At 42.6% G+C, this 23,705-nt stretch overlaps 1 protein-coding gene across 1 annotated transcript in view; it reads right to left on the bottom strand.

Annotated features, from left to right (window-relative positions):
* Positions 1-3,017: 3,017 nt before the first annotated feature.
* PPP1R1C (protein phosphatase 1 regulatory inhibitor subunit 1C) overlaps positions 3,018-23,705 on the bottom strand; it is a 54,573-nt gene continuing 33,885 nt past the window's right edge. Inside the window, 1 exon segment of the mRNA XM_072874803.1 lies at positions 3,018-3,106. Coding sequence (XP_072730904.1) covers positions 3,018-3,106 — 89 coding nt within the window.

The raw sequence follows: 23,705 nt of genomic DNA, 5'->3' as shown, positions 1-23,705 counted from the left end.
TCATACTGGCATTTTCTTTGAGACACTTGGTGTTCACTAACTTTTTATCTACTTTCTCAATCCCCTATCGATTCATTTACACTAAAACAAAAGCCAAAATTAATGGATTTTTTTTGTTTTAATCCATGCTTTGGTGACATAAGCACGTTGGGCGACAATGATTGACCACTGACTCCCACAGAGATCTACGTTGTTCAAGTGTACCTATATGGAGATCACCATGCTGTGAGACAACCAGAGCTTTCAATTATACGCCAAAGCATATGACAGGCTCTCTATTTAGGGTTGCTGTTTTTTAGATGTCAGAGGCTGTGCCAAAACCCAGAAAAGACCTAGTTTAGTAAGCAGACTGCTTTTCCTGACCTTCCTTTCTGATTTCCCCACACCCAGACATTTCTATCATGGGGTTCACTGACAATCCACTACAGTGTTTCAGCTCTGCTTCATGACAAGCACTTTTCTTCTGGGCTCTGTTGTTATACTGATGCTTTCCTTATAGCTCCACTTGCTGTATGCCTCACAAGTGGAAGATCAGACAAACAGAGTTTGCTTATCTTTTTAAGCTAAAAATGTCTGATGTATAAAAAATGTGCATCCTGACTTTGTCCTTCAGATGAGGTCCCACCAGCAAATGATGTCAGGGTGGATCTATAGTAAAATCTCTGCAACAAGTCCTGTCCCTTTGCCAGAAAGGAGCGGTCTATTCCTGTACTCAGAACATGCTGCTCGCATAATCTTGGGTCAAGAAAGAGAGAAAGAAACAGGCTTCTAAAATGATAAAACACAGCTGGAATATTTAGAGATGGGGAGATGATAAGACCTGGATTTAGAGAGACGCATCTAAACACTAATGTGGCTATCTGAGGCTCTTATCGGACCTTGATGTTTCATACAGATCACAGCTGTAAAACAGAATTGTTGTCCTCTCGTTGCTGCAGTAACAATCCTGGAAATACTCAGATCCAGTTCAAGCTAAATCTATTTTTTTTAGTTTTCCTATTATTTATAAAGTTTAATCATCCTCAAGTCCAACAGTCATCCTGAAACAGGGTGTTCAGTAATGGATTCTCCAAGCTCTTATCAGGAGTTTTGTGTTTCCTTTGAAATTTTGAGATTCCAAAGTGCTCGATACCTTGTCTTGGTATCAAGTATTATTAATTCACACACATTTTTTCATTTGCCCACAAGTCCTAGACAGTCCTCATCTGAAGCCTATGGGTACTAATAACCAGCAAAAAGACATTAATATCAAAAAGGCTTTATTAGCTAGCAACACAGATAGATGGTGCGAGGTTAAACACTGACGGCTGTTTTACAACTGGGAGCACCGTGGCAACGAGCGACTACGTGAAGAGCCTGGTGCTGTGCGAAAGCAAAGCTGTGGCAAAGCTGGGACCAGAGCCCAGCTCTTCTTGCTACCGTTCCAGTCGTAACATTGTTCCATTCAAATATTTTCTGAAGGGTCACTTCCTTTTTTTTGTTGTTTGTGGCATAAAAAGCCCTCAGTCCCCTAAGTCCCACAGCTGCTTCTGTATAACTGAAGAGTCCTTCTTTTAGTCCGTCTTGCACACCCATGCTGAGCTGGAGTCATGGATCCTGTTTGCAGTGTTTCTACAGAAAATGGCAACAATAGGACAGATACAGAGATACAGATGGAGGGCAAAAAGATGGCTCCCAAATATAAAGAACCACTTGTTGACAGATCCTGTTCTCAGCAAGTCTTCATGGAAGAGCTCAGATTGAGAGTGAAACCACCATGCCAGGCATAGACAAAAAGCTCTGTGTTTTCATACACTTCATCTCCACCCCCCCCCCTTTTTTTTTTGCTAGCTCAGCCCTTTAAAAGAGACTTAAAACAGTGCAAAGCTAAACCGAGTGTAAAACTTTTTATCAAAGGCAAACAGTTAATACAAAACAACAGTGAATTGGTTTAAAAATTGGCCATTGATAAAAAAGAAAATTATCTGTCAAGTGTGACTTTGAAGAAACATGGTTTTCCTTCTCCACTTTATTTCATTTTATGCCATAGAGTTTGCACGGTGTAACAAATGAAAGTATTGGTATGAACCATGCCAAACTTGAACCAAAAACCCTAGGGCTCAGACACATGCTAAATCAGCGCAGCTTGATATACTGGCATTTACTGGCTGAAACTGTGACAAATGAGGAATAATCTGGCCCTTTTTCTCAGATAAGGCTGTACCCTGTACTTGCTGCAGGCGATGACGGTGAATATTGGCATTTCCCGCAGCTCAGCTGGTGTGTGGGACCCTACTCACAGGTCTTGCACACTCTCGTGTTTCCTCTGATTCCCAAATCAAAACTTTTTCTAATGCCTCCAGACAACAACGATCTTGTGTAAAGAGAAATAATTTTGGCTGATGCAACTAGGCAGCCTCAGTCCAAAAGCAAGACAAGTACTTTAAGCGTTGCATATCCAGGGAACACAGGGAAGAATGTCTTTGCATCCTTCTTCACTAGACTAAGAGTCATCTCTGCTTATTTTGTTTCTATCTATCTACATTACTGCAAGTAACTCTAACAATACTGGTAAAAGCTGCCCTTAAGTGATAGGATCATTTTCTATGAACTGCACGTTAGACAAACCCACTGTACAATATACAATCTTGTCTAAATGAACATATTATTTATTTTGTAGCTTTTAAATCAGTTTTATTTACAACAGGTCTTAGAGTACAGCTCACACGCAGTAGTTAAGCTCTGGCAGTACTGACGCCAGGTCGCTAACACGTTTGCAAATTACATTTCTAAGTCATAGAAAATGAAAGAAAAAATGACTTTAAAATAACTGTTTTATCATCGGGTATAAGGATCACAGAACAAATTTGCAGGTGGCTGTAAAACCCAGCCGAGGGCGCTCCCCAGGGAGCCCCGGCGCTGCCGGCACACCGAGCGCTGCGGTGCGGGGACACAAGCAGTGGCGAATGGTCTGATGCACGCACGGCTGCGCAGTTCAGTTACTCTCTGTGATGGGGCGCGAGGCAGCTCCATGCTCTTTAATGGCCCCATTCCTCTTCCCTTTCACTGACTCCCTCTTCTTCCTCTGGAAATGCTGAATCACTCTGACTCTTCAGATGCTTAATCCCTGAAAATATAGCAGTCATGGTTAAAGTTGTGTTAGCTTGTGTCAGACATTTTTTTCCTGAAGGAAGAAACAAAGAGAAAACCAAACGCATGGAATGGGTTTTTTAATCCCATGCTGATTCCCTTTTTCACAAACCTCTTTGTTCAAACAATACTACAGTGTATTGCCAACAGAAATATTCTCTTCCTTGAATATAGGCTCTTAGGAAATTTATCACGTTGTGTTGGAAAAACTGCTGCAAGACACCTTGTAGAACAGAACAGTATTTGCTTCTCATTTTCCTTGGTGATCTTTGCTCAGATTAGTATGGCCCATCTCAAATAAGTTAAAACTTTTCAAGGCTCAGACAGTAGACGTGGGAATTATTCTACCAGAATTTCAACTTAAGCCTCTTTCTGAGATTGATCTGCTGAAGGTCATTGCTCACACAGACCCAGTGTCCCATGGTCACAGCTTCCCATGTGTGCCAGAGATGTTCTCCAGTGTGTGTCCCCGTAGTCTGTACATGACCTACAGAGCAAAGGCAGCATTGCACCCCACAGAGAGGGAACTGCTGGAGCCAAGGCGGTGACAAAGTTGAATCGTTTCTCACATGGAGAGTGTATTCTGTTGACCTTTAAATCCCACATGGGGCTGGATAAAAAGGGTAAATACCTATCACAGGATATTTGGAAGTTTAGGTTTGAAGAAAACTGTGAAGTCCCTGCTGCTGGCTGGTTTCAGCCAGCAAGTGAAGTAGGCTCTATGAAAATTAATCAAATTGCAAAGTTATTTTCCCTGTCCCATGTTCAGTACAAGCAAACAGGCCTCAATGAATGGGCCTAATCCCATCTTCTCAGCTCCACCTTGGTGTGATAGAAGAATTCAAGATATAAAAGGAAGGAAAATCAAACTAAAAAGATGACAGAGAGGAGAGACCAGAGAACAAGGGTTGTTATTTTCAAAAAATCTAAACAGCAAATGCACAAGATTAGTTTCTGGGTCCCCTAGTTTTTAACAAAAACAGTCATAGTGGGAACATAACTGCTAGTCAAAACCATGTGATTTCAACAAAACGTAAGCCTAAATTAAGTTTTCTGGTGTCATTACTGTCATAACATGAAAACATTTTTGGTTTCATTACATATCGTACATAGTTCTACTCACTATTTCTAACTGTCAGAAAAAAAGCTTCCCTTATGTATCAGTTGCTCTGTTTGTTGAGCAGAAATTGCACCCCAGTTGCTTTAGATAACCACAGCTGGATAATCAAACACCCCACTGTCATAGCACCTGCAGAGGCACAATTTTCAAAAAGGGGTGCATCCTCAAGGCATACAGGGCAAGTCCAGATTACATCAAATCGTGAGGAAGAGGAATTGCTGGTGTAGGTGAAGAGTCGTGGCCCCAGCGTCACTTAACCTGGAGGTTTCTACATTTCACTGTTTACTGCCACACCACTCCAAAATAGAGGATAGTGTTTTTCCAAATATGCTACTTGAAAAAAATTTCAACATAAGTTATTCTAGTTCAACAGAGTTACAAATAGCTGAAAACAGGACCTTACAACAGGAGTGCAGCCTGCTCCACTTCCAACAGGAGCCCATCACTGCTCTATGCTGGGCTCTGGACTCCTCTCTTTTTTTTTTTTCTCCACACAGCACTTGGTTCCCTGGGAAACTGTTTTTCAGATGTAGAACAAGCAAATAAATTAATGCTCCCAAGCCACAGTACTTGTAAGTGTGCCCTGCAATAATGAAACCATTTCCAATTAAGTAACTGTGGTACATGAAGAAACACTTAGGGTGCTCAGCTACCACCAAGCCAGCCTCTTTAGCAACGCTCTTTAGTAAGACAAACACTTTAAATATTATTTGACTTAACTATAGGTTAATGGACATTCATTTCATGATGATATTTTGTTTGTAGGGCAAATTTGTCTCCTGTTGTTTATCTCTGGACTTACAGAGCCATTTCTTTCACATTCACGTACCCATTTAACAGCTACTATTCAGTACTTCAAGCAGGAATTTCTAAGAGCCAGAATGTATCATTTTTTAGGGAGTTTTTCAAAGATGAAAAAAGGAACGTTATGGACAGAAAAGAGGGCATGTGATATACAGTTAGTATGCTGAAGCTTCATGGAATGGTATTTTTGTTAGGAGTGAAGACTTTTGGCTATGTGGTTTAATTGCAATATTCAATGTGAAAATTGCAGGAAACGGAAAGGAATGACATCAATGAGTGCTACCCATTGATTTTCACGTAGCAAGCAACTATCAATCTTATTTAATGATTTTTCACAACCTCCATTCTACAGCCTGCCTTCACCTCTGCCAGTCATTCAGTGCCACAGTGTCATTTGGAAGTAAAGACCCACAGGGTTTTCTGCACTGACCAATAAGTGCACAAGACTTGATGTCATTATTCATAAGCCTCAAGATGTTCTGACAACATCAGGTTGTCAGAATTAACTGCCCCTATATGTGGCATTATTAAATAAGACACTCGGCTACACAATGAAATAAGTCAGCATGAATCAACGTACAGGTAATCAAATTCCTGCCAGTAACATATGAACATGCGTGACAGAAAAGGCTGGCGGCTTTCCTGAAAAGATACATTTCATGCACAAAGCGTCAGACTTTTACAGTGCAAAACAAAGTCTGGGGCAATAAAAATACTTAGTTAAAAGATAGCAATCATACTCTTAGATGAAAAGCATATCTAGCCACATAACATTGCCGTAACCTGCAGTGACTGCCAAGGGCGGTCAGAAGGCGCTGGAGCTGGGCATGCCCGGGACCACGCTGGCACATTCATCCACAGCTCCCGCTTTTTCCTAAGCAAGTTGGATCTATTCATACCCAGTACCTTTGTTTAGCAATATCTGAATTGCTTGCTGAAAGGTAATATTCTGGCTAGAGATGGAGTGAAAACTTACTCCTCAGGTCACCCCAACCATTTTTACAACTGCTACTATGGTAATGTTAATTTAGTAGAGAGGGTATTTCCTTCTCATCTTTTCAATCTTCATACACCAGTAACACAGTTCATGCCCTCAGCTTTCTCAAATAGTAATCAAGAGGCACCAGAATGCTGCTGTTTGTGGTTTGTTTCATCGATATGTATTCATCGATAAAGCACTGTAGTAAAGATGAGCAACAAATATAGACTCTAGGATTTTACTCATGGAAAAAAACCAAAACAAAGCCAGGATATTTGGGGGGATGTATGGGGGATATTTTAGAAGATACTCGTTGTACATACAGCAGGTCCAAGTTCAAACCATCAAGTTACTGTTTCCATGTAAACTACACAAGCTTCATAATGCTAGCTGCAAATGGGGAGGACTGCAACTGCTGATCCCCAGGGCCACCCTGTCTCAGCAGCGTCCCTTACTCCAGGCAGTGGGTACCGCTGAATTTGTGGGCACGCTCACCCTCCTGAAGCATGGTGCCTGCACCGTCCTGACTCCATTTCATTTTCTCTGACTGCTCTGCCCCCAGCCCGGGTTGCCCTGCCCTGCTCGCCCCTTGCGTGCAGAGGTGGCTCATGGGGTGCGAGCCATCCCGCTGGCCATGCCCGTCCCCAGTCCCCGCTGGCCCTTCTGCCTGGGGATGGGGCTCTGCGCCCGACCCGGCTGCTGCTCCGCAGCATCACGCCCTGGCTGGGGCTTTGCTGTTCACCCAGGAGGTCTGACAGCAAAAACCCGCTTCCAGCCCGAAGGCTGCCCCTTCTCACCGCTCCCTGACAGCGGTTTCATAGCCACAGGTTGTTCAAACTCTGTATTCTGCCTTAAAACAAAGCCTGTCTGAACACCGCCTCTTGGTTTCTTTTTCCCTCCCCGCCCCCCTTTTATGCTTCTAAAGTCAGCAGGACAAGAATTGTTTTTCCTCGAAGGGCTCATATTTCACTGCAGGTAATTCAATCCAATTAATGCTGATGAAGAAACCCTTAATGCCAAGCCATATTCAGCAGCCGTGCACTAATACACTTTGAACTGGTAATTCTTTTTAGATGAAGTCACTGCCTCAAAGCATATTTCTAGATTACTTATAAATTATGAGTGCAAATGGGACAACTTTCTGGCATTTTTGCAGTCACATAATAACATCTATGCTGTTTATTTCACAGCTGTCTTTTTGCTTCTCTCCATCTGACCAAAGCACCAGATTAGAAAGCTAAGCAGTGTCACAAGATATGAAATAACAAAGTGTTCCTGAATTAAATATCTCCTGGAAAAAAAAAAAATTGATTCGAGTAATTAAGGCAGCTCCCCGTCTCAAGTAATTAAGGCAGTTCCCCATCCTATTTAACACTTCTTCCTTCACGCCGCTTCACTGCCCAAGGAACGGTGTTGACATTTACCAAACTCAGGATTGAAGTCTGGTTGGCAATTTGAATTCCCTAAAGTTTGAAGGGTTATTTAGTTTTATGATTTGGAGCTGATCCTCTTGCTATCAAAAACAGATTTCCAGATTTTCAGAAAGCAGCGAAAAGTGAAGCTGAGCCACAGACAAAGCAGCCTGATTTTCAGAGTTTCAGAACTCAAAGCACTTTGAAATTATCAAGCAAACAAACCTGACCAAAGAGGATAATGGCCAAATAAAAATGTCTACTTTATGCCAATCCTAAATTAAATATGTTCTGGTTCCCTCAGCAAAAATGAGAATATCAAAACAAAAATAATGTATTCATGCCACTAATCAGGAAAAATAACTTTTTTTTTTAATGGAACATTTTGTTTTGAATTTATCAGTCAAATATATTTTGACTTGTCTGAAACTCCTTCCTCATCTTTTTATTTTTTCCCAACTGAAATTAATTTTTGAATTTAAAAAAAACAACAGAAAAAAACCCCGAAAACTAATGTCATGAAAAACAGCATCCACCGCAGGTCTTTGGCTAAGCTGGATTAAGTGGGAGGCAGCTGTGAAGGTGCCAGAGCCCAGAAGAGCTGGCAGGTCTTCAGTGGCAGCCTCCTCCAAGCACAGGAGTGGCCCATACTGATACAGAACAAGTAGCTGTGTTAGAAGACCAGCCTGGCAAAGCAGGGACCCCATGACTGAGCTCCAATGCCAAAAAGGTGATGTGTACAGTGGATGAAAGTGGAGACAAGGTAAAAATGAGGTATAGAAAAAATACAGGCCCACAATACAGGGATGGTGTTAGGAAGGCTCAAGCTCAGCTTGAGTTGAAACTAGCAAAGGGTGTCAGGGGCTATAGGAAGAGTTTCTTCTCCTACCTTCAAAGAGTTTCTTCTCCTACCTACAAAGGGGCTATAGGAAAAGTTTCTTCTCCTACCTACGAAGAAAAAACAAGGAAAATGTGGGCCTGCGGCTGAGTAAGATGAGCGATCTAGACATAGACAAGATTGAGGTGCTCAATACCTTATTTGCCTTGGTCTGCACTGAGAAGGTCTACCAGGCCCTTGTGCCCACAGACAAAGTCCAAGGAGGAGAGGGAAGGTTGAGTCAGGAATCCCTTGAGAAATCTTGACCTGCAGAAATCCATGGGGCTGGTGGGCTGCATGAGAGGGTGCAGAGGGACGAGCTGGTGTCAGTGCGAGGCCATTCTCTGTCATCTTTTAAGGGTTGTGGAAACCAGGAGAGGTCCTCAATTACCTCACCATGCATTAGGCTGTGCCTGCAATACTATATTTGCCCCCCCGCCACCCCCGGTACAAGAAAGTGTTGATAGACTTGGTCACCAAGGTGGTCAGGGGACATGACCTGTGAGGAGGGGCTGAGGGACCTGGGCTTGCTCAGCCAGGAGAAGGGGCAACTTTTGGGCACCTTACAGGACCCTGCCTGTACCTACAGGAAGGCTACCCAGAAGATGGAGCCAGGCTCTTTAAGGCGGTGTCTGGAAATGAATTGGAAGAGAGGATATTCTGACTGGATATAAGGAAGAAATTATTTCACTGATTATATTTAGGCACTGGCACAGTTTCCCAAAGAGTCTGTGAAATCTCTCTCCTAGGAGGTTTTCAGTACTGGACTAGACAAAGCCTTGAGCAACCTGGTTAAATTTGGTGCTGATTCTGCTTTGTGCATCAGGTTAGACTCTATGCTTTCCCAAGGTTCTTCGCAACCTAAATGACTATATGATTTTATGAAATCAAAACTCAGTAAATCCATCTTATAGTTTATTAAAGTATATTAACATTAACTGTGTGACTGAAGGCTACATTTTGACCCTGGTGAGAGCTTCAAATGCCCCCTTTCCCTGGAACAGAGATGAAGCGTCTAATTGCACCAGTCAGACTGATCTCAGGAACAAGGTTTCTTTTCACTCCTTAAAATCATGGGACAAGACTAATTCAGCATTTCAGTACTGATTTTGGGAAACATACAAACTCATAATTAGGTTATGATGTGGCCCATTGTGATCTATATATACATATATGCGACCTATATATACATATATGTGAGCTATATATGTTCGTATTTGTTCCCAAATACAAGGGATGAAAACAATGGGATTAAGGGGTTGCATTGGACCAAGTGTTACTGTATTTCCAAAATCAAGGAACATGGAGCACCTCTTGCATGTGACAGGTACATCTACAGACAAAAGTCTCGCATAGAAGTCACATCCCAGTTGTGGCCCAGTGCATAGAAATGTCGAAGAAAAGAATTGCGTTTCCTGAGAGGGAGGCATAGCAGTGGGCTGTGCTGCAGAGCACCTCCTGCCTGCTGCTGAAATGGTGCAGCTTTCCCCAGGGTTTCAGGGGTGGATCATCTGTCTCAGTTACTCTCTGCTGGTGCCTGGTGCCTGAGGACTGCTGACTGTCATTGTAGTTAAAAGACTATGCTCACTGCCTGCGGACGTAGCAGGTTTAAAAACCGTATACTCTGGTAATACAAACAAAGCCTGTGCACTCTTGTTACAAAAGGAATTGCTTTCTTGTTCAGCTAGGCATCTGCACAATGGAAGTAACACAGACTCTCCACACTTCACAAGATGTTTTACCAGACATTTCCAGAAGCGTCGGGTGCTCCATGTGTCAACGTGCTCCCTTCTGCCAGTCAGTGCTAGCGGGAGAGCAGCGAGGCTCTCCCTGCGACAGGCGCTGCGGTTCAGCTCACCCAGGCACCCTGCCCAGCCCAAGGCACAGTCCCCTGCTCCAAGGAGCTCTCTGCTGCGAAAAGCACCAAAGGCTTCCTGCTGTTACCACCTCCAGCAGAAGCTGAGGACTGTCAGAGCCCGCAGGAGCAGCTGCCTGGCAGAAACCTCCTTCCACAGGAGCTGAGCAATTATTACATGCTTTTCCTTTCTGTGACTTCCATCAGTTCAACAGAATACAGCTTAACCAGCCTCCATTCTCAGCATTTTCTGCTTCATGGAAGTTTAGAAAAAGCAGGTTTAGTCATCTTCAAACATGCATTGTCAGGGGCACACAAACTACACTTCCGTATTTATTTAAAGGTAAGAATACATGTCTTGTCTTTGCTCTGCCCCGTTTGGTGAAGGTATCAGATACAGAGCTGTCACTACTGGTCATGGAAAAACCCAAAGCTTACCCCATGCACACACACTGGAAACACACATCCTAGGTACTTTGAACTTCTAAAAATTCAGTTGTTTGGCCAGAAAAAATTAATTCCTACTATATAATTTTTTTTGTTTTAAACAGCTGAAATACAGAAGGGTGGATACTCCATGCAAGAGCAGGACCATAAACCAGTAAGGAAAATGCTAGTTTCCCAAATTACTATTTTGAGCTTTCTCTTGTTTCCTCTTTGCATAAATGACCTGCTATCTACCTTCCTCCTCTGCACAATCAGTTTCTGAAACATTTGATCCATTTTTACTTAATTGGTTGGTTTAGGTAAGCTCTCCTTGCATACAAGTCAGAGTTCAGTGCATAAGCTTTTGTTAGTTACCCCTTAAAAAACATTAATCCCATCCTTAACCCTACTTGTCTCCCCAGCTGCTGCCCAACGCTTCCTTCTACCATCCAGGTCACCAAAAATGGTGCTCACTGTCTCCACCTTACCTTTTTTATTTTCTTTTTTTTCCTCTCAGTACATCCTCCACTTCCCTTGATCAAGTTGCCCTTGCACTCAGCCTGAAAGCTTTCTGGCAAAAGTGCCTAGTGATCTCTGTCTTCATCTTTTCCACCTTGTTGATGTCTTTACCTCTGATACTTCTTTGCCCTGGTTCTTCTTCCACTGTTTGTAATGCTTTTTCCATTGCCACCCTCTGAAGGTCCTTTTCCCCTCACTCCAGCCTCTGAGGATGGGTGGCAGAGACTGCAAGTTTTCTTCTACAGTACTCTCTATCTTCAACAGTGTACTTCTAAAATACAGAAATAATAAGCACCTTTGTAAAGGCTCTGATGGGAAGAGTTTGTTCCTTCTGTCCAAATGAAAACTCTAGAGTGCATCTTTGTCGGAACCTTGCAGAAGTCTAAGCCATCATCTCAAAGTGGTCAAAATCAAGCTCTTGATCTCCACTCCTTTCCAAAATGATTTGTTTATTTAGTGTGGACAACACCATCTTTTTTTTTTCTGACATTCAGGCTTACACATTTCTGATCTCCACTCTTCTCTAGATCACCAAATCCAATTTTCATCCAAGTCTTGCACATTTTTCTTGCTTAATGTGTCCAATATGGTCTTTAGTATTTATTCAGTGAAAACAGTCATGGAAACTCTCCTTATCCTGGGGTCCTCACTACTACCACATCTCCCTCTCCAGGCTTTATAAAAGTACTTTTGCTCCTGCATTCAGCATTCTGCAGTTACGATCACCTGAATCATTTCCCTGATCACTTCCTATGCCACCACTGAGCAACTCACTTTCCCTCTTGAGTTCCCTCCACTGATTCCCTCCAAGATATTGCAGACTAATGGTGGCTATTTATGCTTTCAAGGAAAACTAAGTTTCTTCACATATTATGAGCACCACCTACTCTCATCGCAAATCAGGAACTGATACAGCTTCGGCACTCCATTTGCTAGGCTCTTAAATTACCATCTTCATCCTTTCTCCCACATTGTACTGAATGCTGGAGAGACATAACTATCAGCCTCCATGGCCACTTCCAAATCCTCCTCAAAATTCTCAAAATTTGAGAAACAGCCTGAGAACATTTTGTTTGCCAGCATGCTGAGGCAAAGACTGTCGCATTCCTCCCTAACACTCTGTATCCATTCCTGGGATTGATAGCTACACCCAGCTGGGAGTTCCCTGGTGCAACAAGTGACTTCTGTTAAATGCTTGAACAAGGTTTAATGTGGCATAGTCCTAATCCCTGGTGTCAGTTCCTGGGTGCTGTGTTAACATCAATACAATATGACAAGAACTGTGCCATACAGTGATCAGTGGGGGATTACTGAGTATGAACCAAGAGCTAGACCATGACTGGTATTTGTATGCAAACGGAAAATGTGTTTTACATACCTTTCCTTGTGTTTCTTCATTCCCACTTACAAGAATGGCTTCAGTCTGCCAACCCAGCAGCAATTATTCCATCTGCTGATGCTCATGTTCATAAACCACACCAGATCACCTGTGGCAGGAGGCTAGCCCTGCTTCCAAACAGACCCAGCACAAGAGCAGCAGCCCAGCCTCACTGAGGGTGGCAGCCCTGGTGTCTCCCAAGGCAGCCACTCTCTTGGGTGGTCCCTGAGCCACCAGTTGTCCAAAGAACATCAAAAAGTAATCTGTGAAGTGACAGCAATAAAACACACAGACCCAGACCTTGACAATTCCCATGTGTGTGAGTGAGCAAACAGAACAAACATGAGGGAGAGAAGACAAAATAAAAGTAAATGGATGTGGAAAATTTTGCTTTATAGATGTGGGCAACTGTGAACAGTTGCTTGATGCAGTGTTTGGAAGTTTCCTAAAAGTCACGTTGTTCTTTTTTGAGAAAGACTGAAAGATGCTACTCTGTGGAACTATCTCAAAGGACTCTAAACTGTACTCGTGCCTGTAAGATTTTGTTAACCAAGATTTCATGGCAAAGTAATACTAATCACTTGAAGCTTGATAAATGCCATGCAAAGGTCTGCCCTTACTCCTGTGGCCAATGAGTCTGAACACAACCAGGTCATTTGTTATTACACAGGGCTTGGTCCTGCTCCTCCAGAAGTTAATGTTTTCAAAGAAAGAAGGGTCGGCTTTTGTAATTGATCTTAATTTTCATTTATAAAGAAAAAACTTCAAACAGCTACTGTTTATTTACAATGAATGTATGCGAAATACTATAAATTAATGTTGTAAGTGGCTTTAAAGTTTGAGGTATGAGATAAACAAAGTGATACAGAAAATTGGCACACTAGGTATTCTCAAACTCCTGTTTAGATTATCCAAGGAAAAGCGAAATCAGGCTGTCACCCTGTCCTTTACAGCTGATGGAGTCTTCAAAGGCCAGCACACATGGTGGGCCTTCAGCCTTTAGAATAAAAAGAATCTGAAGCACCAGTCTGGCAGTTTAAACTATGTTGACATTTTAGAAATCTGTAAATCAGCAAAAAACCTTGTGTGCTACATTATTTTACGCCTAAGCTCAGGCTGAGGAGAAGAAAAAAAATTTCATGTGTCTGTTATGATTATGAGACCAAGATATTATTCGGTTGTGCAATTCCACCTACTTTTTTTTTTTTTTCTCTAATGTGCATCTCTTTCACAAGTGCTGATGACTAAATCAAAACAAATTATCTGAAGCATTGGCAAATATGACAGGTTTATGAAGGTCACGTATCTGATCTGGAGCATATCAGATCATCAGCATATCCAGCAAGTCACCATGGCCTCATAAATGTTTGTGAATGATCATTCGGATACCAAGCAATGAGGATTGACTAATTTAGTAAATATCTGCTGGTTGTTACTAGCTCTTCTTTTAAATGACAAATTTAAAACCTGAGCCTTTAAATCTGAGTGTTTTAAATGACAAATTTTAGGGCTCGTGCTACTTTCTCCACAGTCAAAAGACTCAGTGTTAAACTATCACAATGAAGACTGTATGAGAGCAGCAAAATTCATGTCGCAAATGTCTGGCTGCTTTCCATTTTGTTCTCTCACACAGCACTTTCCACTCCATTTTTCCCTCTCAGAAGTTGCTTGAAGCAGCACTGGATCCTTAAGACTAGCATGAAGGAGCTGCTTCAGCACAGAAAGGCTTTTGTCGGTCCTCCACAGGCTGGCCAGAACATGCACCGGAGACAGAGATCAGCTTCGCTGTGGCTGGAGGAACTGCATCTCCCACTTACAGTAGCCAAAAGAGTAAACAGAGAGGCTTTTGTCACCCCAGGCAACTTCTGCTAGTATGTAAACATCTCATTTTGCTGGTTCCTCCCTTCCCTCGCTAGCCCTCAGACTGCAGAAGTCAGCCAGTCTTCCGAGTTCCGATGAACAGCAGAAGCCCCTGCAGTCAGCTAAGTGGAGGTTTCAGCCTGTAACAATCCCAGCCCAATGCTAATTCACCCTTTGGAAAGCCAGAAAGCATTTCTCAGCTGATTCTGTGGAGGACGGCTCTTGGTCAAATACCTCAACAACAACTTGAGCAGAAAAACATGCAGAGATGACTTCCACATTGGTAATGAAGCTGGACAGGACTGCAAGGCTCTCCTCCTGCATGGCTTAACCAGGAGAGGATTAAAGCTTTTCAGCTGACATTTTTTCATCCCAATTTTTCATAGTTCAGAGATAGGCTTAAAGCTGTTGATAGGTGTGCTTGAATTCAAGCAACACAGGCAGATCTTCAAAGGTGGTGTGCTCTGATGGGTCCTGGGAAGCTTGCTAGATGGTCAGAATCACCCCTCAGAAAGCAGCTGTCTGGATGCCAAGTTTTACTGGGCAATATGTTTATTTGCTGGAATTGCTAACCCCTCACTTTTAACACCGGTATCACTTGCAGCCAGGCGGCTGTCTGTCTAACGGTAGATCAAAATCACAGGACTGGCAGAATTGTTCCCTTATGTCAAAGGATTACAGTAAATCCATCAAATATAGGACCACATTTTCAAACCTGAATCAGCTGCTCCATAATAACAGAAGCCAATAGCTCTGCTACTGTTACAAAATACGTATTAGAACTCACTGACCTTAAAAGTTTATGAGTAGCATTTTCTAAGCATGGCTTCTTTAAATTGAAACACCTTACATTTTCCCAGGCAAGTTCTGTCATTCTTATAATTCACCAAATGCTGCTCCAGGCTAGTTTATCTTTCCAGTTTGAGACACTCTGTAGGGTGACTACCTTAAAATAAGCCGTGAGGGAAAAAGCAGGTTTTCTAGTTTTACAGCTAGAAAATCACATCAGTCAGGACTTGGGAAAGCTGATGCTCAAGACAATATGAAACTAGGCTCAATATTTTGACTGCAGCAAGTAAGTCTGTTCAGAGGTAGGGGCAAGACAAATATTAGTTAGTCTGCTATGTACAAAATAAAACAATGTCATCATCCTACCTGCCGTAAGTAAAGGAAGGGAAATGTTAAGGACAACTAGATAAATCTTAACTTTCATGAGAAGTCTTAACTTCTGCATTCTAAAATGTATGCCATCATTCAACATAAATTATGGATCGAGCATAGAATTAAGTTGAAGGGTGTGCTTTATGCCAGAGATTCATTTATATAAAAATAGTGGCCCTTTCCTAGCCTTATGATCAATGAGCATTTACAAAAGTGATCCTCCTCTTTTCTCTAGGAACAAATGCTTTGTTCACAGGTACTATTCCTTTTGCTGAGGATAAAAAAAGAGTTCTGCTCCCAATATGTTAATATATTAAATGCTGACTTATATGTGAGAAAGGAAATTGAGTCTCATACCAATTTAATTTTCTCTAATCTGTTCCTGCCAATAGCGGCAACCAAGAACATTTTCTCTTTTTTTATTTTTCCTTCACCAGTTCTTAATGGGAAATCTCTGACCTTCTCCCCTGGCCACTTCTCTTACTACAGCACAGTTATTCAAGCCTTTATCATTTCTAATGAAAATTAGAAACGCATTCTTCTCCAAAACTGCTGTTGAGGCTGCACAAACCAGTCTTCAAAGCAAATGCATCAGCACTTCTAAGGGGTTTTACTTTAGCAATTAATTCTTGGGGAAAATACTGTATTAGAGAACCTGAACTGAAGGAATCTGAGCTGTTTGGATGTCAGGTGGGCTGAGACTTGCACCCAGTTGGGATGTGAGGTAGTTATGGTTGCCATGATATGGAAAAGTACACTGAGACAGAATAGTAGCATGGCTTTTTTTTCATGCCATATATTTTAACTTCAAATTAAATTGCTTCCATTTGAATGGCAACTTCCATTATGGTTTAAAAAATTTATTGGCCGGCAGAGGTCTATTTATGGTGGGAACAGATGAAGTAGTATGCTGCTGCTGAAAAATCTGCAACGAAGGTAGTGTGGGGCACTGGTGGTGCCTCAGATATTGAGGAGGGCTGCGACAGCCGACCCAGAGCAAGGCAAACCCACTGCACGCTGCTGTTCTGGCAGCGCACACGACAGAAGCAAAGTGAAAAGGAAAATGCTGCTTAACTGCAAACTTTTGAGCAGTAAGAACAAAGTGTAGCATTTTTACCCATGCTTTGCTTACAGTGGTTTGCTCCCAAATGAAAAGAAAATGTGATATAAACTCCAATTAGTAAAGCAAGGGAATGAAATCTTATACAGCAAAATAACCTCTCAGTGTGTGGCAGAACCACTGTTAACAATAACAATCACCTTTTCACTCCCCAGCCTGGCCCCTCCACAAACCTTTTTTTGGAGAAGATAATTTTGTAGGTTCCCTTTAAAAAAAAACAAACAGCAATGTCAAAAATAAATGTACATAAATACAAGAGAATAGGTCCATTCCCTTTGTGAAAACAAATATTTGTATCACCATAATTTTGTGTTTGGTTGGGTCTCCGGGTGGCAAGGAAAGGGTTTTTTTAATCCCAGGGACATTTATAGATGTAGACTTCAATCATGTGAACAGGATTCTCATCCTGATCAGCTCTGTTTGTACTGCTCAGGCAAGCCTTTGCACTGCAGTATAGCTGCAGTTCACACCCCTTCGGGCAGGCAGGGTTTACTCAGAAAGTTTCTCTGCAAAACTTAACTAACCTGAGTAGGAAGAAATGTTTTTATGTCCTAAATATGTATGGAATTCTGTTAACTATAAAAGGATAGCTTAAAAAGTAGTGTATAAGGAATAAGGGGACATAGGTACTTCTGCAGTATTGAACACCACGGCAGACTTGAGGAGATATGAGACATACAAGACCCCATCCAGACTGGATGTACCAGGTATTTGACAGCTTCAATTGGATTATCATACAAGGACCAGCAGTTAAATTTAGGTCCAGTCACAGGTCAGGTGTAGACAGAAGCTGGGATCAGATTTCACCAGGATTTTAATTATGGCCCATAGTTACACGGGGCCAGTGCCCCCACGGTCTCACTAGTTTTGGCCATGCTGCCTGGCAAACATTTTTGCTCAATGCAGAATTAATTGTTAAACATCGGGGAGGTTTCATTTTGGTTTTAAGTGCAAAAATACGTGATTCTCCTCCTTGTTGTAATCATTATAAACGCTGTAAAAAGGTAAGATGGTCAAAGCCATCCTTGCTTTACCTCTGCTTCCTAGGTCTTGATTTCCCTTGTTTCCTGCCCGCTGCTGTGGCAACATAAGAACGGTCCCTCTGGGATGTCCAAGGGCAGCCTAGGTTTGTAGCTAAGCACAGATGCCCACCTACCTTTAGGTACTTTAATACTGAATGCACTTGCCTGTGATTCCTTATACGGTCAGCAGAGAGAGAGACTCCTAGGGCTTGATTCTTCACTTGGCAGCCTGTAACGAGCCCAGGGTAACGCCATGCCTGACTTGGTTTAGGCAGGATGGATTCAGGCCAGAGCATTTATAAAAATGACAGTAGCAGACTTCAATAGCTGAATATTTGCACTTGCTTGGAGCCTTACAATTTTTGTTTGCTTGTGATGATTAGAAAAAACCCTGAAATTTCACAATTTCCTTTATGAGGAAAAAAAGGAAAAAACATTTCACCAAAACATTTAATATTAGCAGTACCAAAACATTTAGTTTTGCCTAGTTTGTTAAACAAAAATCTGGGCATGCTATAGGTAAATTAATTAAATTTTTTATACAAGTTCAAAACACGAAGGAAATTAAGGTTTTTGCATTCAAAACCTCACTGAAAATGCTTTAAGAAACATTTTCATCTCCACAACTTCATGAGCTGTTTCTGAGCAGCTGTATTTCAGTTTTCTTTAGGCATTCTTATCTGACTGCAACGTTAATGGACAGCGTTATCCAGCTGCTCTCTTTTTCCTGGACAACTGCACTGTGGCTCCACTTTTTTATATTTTGGCCGACATGGGGATTTTTCTGAGGTTGTGAAACCTAAACAGATGAGAAAAAACTTTCTGCCACATCCTGAGGGGAGAGAATCCTTGACAGAGAAGGGGAGGCTGTAATACTGAGAAGCAGAAGCCCGAGTACATGATGGGGTGAATGAAGTCCTGTGTGTAATGACGGAGCAGCTTTTTCTGTTTCACAGCTTCTTCTGTTTCACCCCCAGGCCTGCCATGGTACCCTGAGCATTCTGTTCGGTTTATATTCTGGATCCGTATTTTCTATTTGTGTTGTTCTTTTTGTGGCTATTATTTCTTACTGTGGTCTGGGGCAGATACAGCGCAAGATTTGTCAGTAGCAGATTTAAATCTCTTCCTGAATACTCGGTGCAGCCTGAGATTTTTAGGGTGCGGACAAAAAGCTTTGCAGTGAGTTGTACTTTTTAAAATGAAGACAGGAGCAAAATCTTCGCTGGTCAGCCAAAAATCCAAGGCGGTGTTTCTCTGTCATACTTCCATGTGCTGTGTGGCTTTCACTTTTAATTAATCCAGTCTGGTTGGTTTCTGTCAGAAGTCTATAAGCTTCTCTGTTAATTTGCTGATGAATCCCCTACTGAGTTATAATTATAATCTTCATTGTGATCCTTCTTACGATGACAAAGGAGATAGGATTTTGGCATCAGCATAACCTGACATCAGTAATATTGTAAACGTTAGAATGAGCTCTTCTTTTCTTTCCTTTTAAGTATTTTATAAACACCTTCAAAATTACAAAAACATTGCGATGATTAAAGAAGTGATTGATAGGTCAGTGTTTACATTAAATTATCCCCATCACAGTTGCTTCATGGGTGGCATATGAATAGCAGGCAATTACCATTTTCTCTATATTACAGGTACTGTAGCTGTAGTCCTTACATCCAAGCAGGAATCTGTCAGGAAGAATGAGCCTTTTCAGTTTTCACCACCTCAGTGCCTGTGAGCTGCTGAGATCATCTCAAGCAGCTGGGATCCATTTCAGAAGACTGAAGCTGAAGGTGGCTTGAATCCTTCCTCTCTCTCTCTGCAGCAGGCATTTCATGCTAACCAAAACGAAGCCTACAATATGAGTTAAGAATCAAGTGAGCTTAACTTGCCTAGGAGCACCGGGGTATTACTGGAAGGTCAGAGCCAGTCCCTCTTCTGATTTTATTAACACCCCCTGGTGCTGGAGAGGTTTTTCTCATGTTAAGAGCTAACTTATTTGGGCCTTGCAGCCTGCCCTAATCCTAATTTTTGATTCTGAGGTATTTTCACCTAAGACACAGTATCGCCCAGACAAACTGACATTTAAAGAGCTCTCTTATAGAAGTAGGGAATGTAGTATCATAAAATAAGATGTTATCCATCAGACTGAAAAGTGAAATTCTCATATGGGCAGCTGCAGGATGGTTTTTACTGTGCTTGTCATTAGCATCATATGAAAGGTTTACATTTCATAAATGGTAAGTAAAACAGCTATTGAATCACTGAGCTATTGAATCACAGAATTGCTGAGGCTGGAAGGTACCTCCAGGGATTGTCTAGTCCAAACCCCTGCTCAGCGCAGGGTCAGCTGGAGCAGGTTGTCCAGGACTGTATGCAGTCAGATTTTAATACCTCCACGGATGGAGATGCCACAAGCTTTCTAGGCAACTTGTTCCAATGTTTGACCACTCTCACAGAAAAAAAAAATTATGTTTTTTCTTATACTTAAGTTGAATTTCCTGTATTTCAATTTGTGCCCATTGACTCTTGTCCTCTCATTACATACAAGCTCCTCATTTTCTAGCACAGAGAAGTGTAGCCAAGGGAACTGTGCTTATCATTACTGTTTCATAAGACATAACTGTATTTAAACATAAAATTGCATCTCTAGTCTGGAAAGTAACTGCATAGAAGAGGCAGTGTGGCTGGTGAATGGATTTCCCTAATTTTCAATACTATTCCCAGTGTTCAATATAGGCTTTTCCAAAGAATCCATCCTCCTACTCGTGAATGCATGCTGGCCCCTGCGAACCCGAGTCTTGTAGGCTGCAGCTAAAAAACACACTAAAGAGTGCCAGGAGGCAGCTTAGGGCACTGACCTACACTGGTTGCACTGGCCAACCATTAGCCAGGTCCCCAGTTTTTTCTGTATGAACTGCTCTCGCCCAGAAAATTCCCAGCCTAGTTTAGGCAGAGGCCAGAGATAATTTCCACTGGGTATTGGGTAACCCCCCATGGTTTGGGAGCATAAACAGGTCTGCAGCATGGATGTGAGCTGTGTGGAGCCAGCTCAGGAGAGAGCTGTTTCTCAGGAGAGAAACAAACCCTTGTGCAGATGTAGCTGTGGGACCTTACACGGAGCATTTTGCAACTTGACTGCCTACCTTATTCTCCTAAAAAATACACTCTTAGGACAAGAAAAGCATGTCTCAGTAACAGTTTTGTAGATTTTAAATCTACAAAAAGTTGTAACATGTAACAGTTTTGTAGATTTTAAATATGGTCAAAAGCGTCGATGTTGACCTTGTGCCCAACTACGGCTCTTCAGACAGAGTAACTGATACACCCCACATGATCTCTCATCATTTTTACCTACTTAACTTCATCATCATGTCTGACACTATGCAAATATTTCTGTGTGCTGAAATCTCAGACACACCAGGCTGCTCTGAAGGAGCAGGGATAGCACAGCTCCCCATAGGTTGGCGCAGCTGCTTGTGGAGGCTGAGATTTGATATCAAAGCTGGAGAATAAACACCATGAGGTCCTGCAGCACACAGCAACCTCCAAACAGAGACCCCAGGCTTATGTGGGGTCCTCACCAACCTGAAACCGAGGTGGGAGACCAGCCTGGGCAGCGAGGTGGCCTTGTCCAGCAGCCAGGCAGGCAGCTTGGCAGGGTGCTGGGGCCACGGGGGGCATGGGGAGCTTGGCCCCGTGGAGCTGGGCTGCCTCAGCAGCCAACCAGCAGTGAACCAGCAGTGCTGTTTGCCTGCTAGCAGGGGCTTCTGCTGGAAAGTCCACCCAGATGCAGGCTGGTGCCTTTAACCCTCAAAAGATGGCTGGCGATCTGTTAGGTTGCACTACTGCAACCAGCAGGAAGGGGAGGAAGCAGGTACCCCTGTTAGTCCTAACCAGGGGCTGAACTGGGCCCACGCACACTTGCTGGTCAGGGGGCAAGTGGGAAGGAGGACTCCTGCCACCTGGCATCCGGGAAAACAAAGTGACCCTTTCCCACGCAACACCAAATCAGAAACACCTGGTGGAAAATGGTTCTCCAAAACTGCCCAACCACAGTGCTTCAATGGGAGACAGAACAGCAGCGCTTTGCTGCAAGGAACAGTTTTCACAGAGTAAGGGTACAAATCCTTTGAATCAAGAGAGACAAATAAAACGTAGTGATTTATGGTGTTTTGCACAACAATATAGTTGGGTTTCCCCACTCCTAAAGAAACCCCACAAAACAACTTCATACATAATGCTTATGCACAACCAGGGTGCTTCTCTGTTACGCAAATTCAGCAAACCCCAAGTCCTAGCTTAGACATCAGAAGGAGTCTGGGACAGTGTCTCTGCACTGATCTTTTTGGAGAGAAGAAAAGAGAAGATAAAAACAGTGAAAGGTTTATTTTGACATCTTCAGTAATATTTTAAATTTGAAATGTTTTCATTTTAACTCATTAAGCTTACTGAGAACTGAAAACCCACCAAATTCTTATATTTAAGTTTTTTTGGATTGCTGGCAAACTAAAACCCGATATTAAAGAATCAGTTATTCAACATAAAATGCAGTCACCACAACCTATTTGCATTACAGTAGATACAACTGGTCTCACTTCGCAGTTGCCACGGGCAGCAAAACATCAGGGGCAAAATCTTTAGTGGCTCTTTATTGTGTGAGTGACTTGAGCTTGCGAGAAACCTACCTCTTCTGGTTTGCCTAAGGCATCAGAATACCCCAGAGCCAGCATCCAGTACAACCAGAATGTAATTACACCGTGGAAGCACACTATCTGGCACTCATATTGACAGTCAGAGCCTGACAACAAGTCTTGCACTCAGTTTTTCTGGAAAGCGCAAACAGTAATCTAGGAGGAAGAGTATCAATTTAATCAATTTCATTGTGGAAAATATAGACAAAGTAGAGAAAAGGTAGACTCTAAAGGCTTAGACACATTCGTATCAGAGTCATAGATTCTGTAAAAATGATTTTTAACACTATTCTTACTTTTGATCTTGCTAGGAGTGAGTTTGAAGAAAACTCAGGCCCTAACCCGTCCAGGGATTGGGGGAAAACCGCTGGCAAGCAGGTGAAATGTAGTAATAACCTAACAGATTTTAGCTGGAAATTATAAATGGCAGTCCGACTTTACTATAATTCCACTCCTTCTCTTATAACCTTTCTTGCCTATTTCCAAAAATGTTCAACGTGCTTCTTCAGAGAAAAGCATTTAGTCATCCCCCAGAGCTGGCGGCAAGGAACTACACCTGCCTGTCACCAGGGGGAGCCGGCATGCCAAAAATCCCATTGACTTTTTTACTAACTCGGCTTCCTTGGGGGTTGCAAGGAGATTGAAAGCTGAATTTACATAATTTCTCCTCATTCCTGAAAGAAAAGGAAAAACCTGCTGCCTGCCTTTGCCTTTGGAGGGGAAGGCTAGCCTGCGGGTACACTGTTATTCCGGGATATTGCTCTGCCACCCCGCTCGTTCAGCCCCTCTCCTCAGCCGTGTCTTCACTGCCTCCAGCTCGGCTCCATTCAGCTGGCCTCATCTTTCTTGAGTGTAAGGTCTCAAACTGGACACAGTCCCAGCTAAGCTGGGCAGATGTGCGGGGGTTTCCTACGCCTTACCAGCTGCTCTCCAGGCACAAGTGCAGGTCTGGCGTGCCCTGTGTCCCCGTCACCCAGAAAGATGCCATTGCAGCGAGTAGCCCGCAAACCTGCACCGTTTCCAGGATTTACCGGACATGTGCTTACATGTACTTCTTGCTGTGTGCGCAACATCTGCAGTAAAGGTGCACCTTAAGCTGAGAGCAAACACTTTAGGTTTCTTTTTTTGCTTCTGAGTGGTCATCAGATCCCACAATTCCTTTAAATGTATTCTTAAAATTAGTCACTCTGTAGATTGCTCAGAGCCTGCTAATCTTCTCTGGCTATACAAGACCCATGGAATTACATTGGTTCACAGGTTGGGTGAGCACTGAAAATCCTGAAAAATCCTGCCACTCTTGCCAGAAAAATTAGCAGCTACACCAGATGAGAGCTTTTGAAACAACATCCTTCTGG

Source organism: Ciconia boyciana, chromosome 10 (genome assembly GCF_034638445.1).
Source record: "Ciconia boyciana chromosome 10, ASM3463844v1, whole genome shotgun sequence".
Lineage (NCBI taxonomy): Eukaryota > Metazoa > Chordata > Aves > Ciconiiformes > Ciconiidae > Ciconia > Ciconia boyciana.
This window is presented reverse-complemented; position numbering and strand designations above follow the sequence as displayed.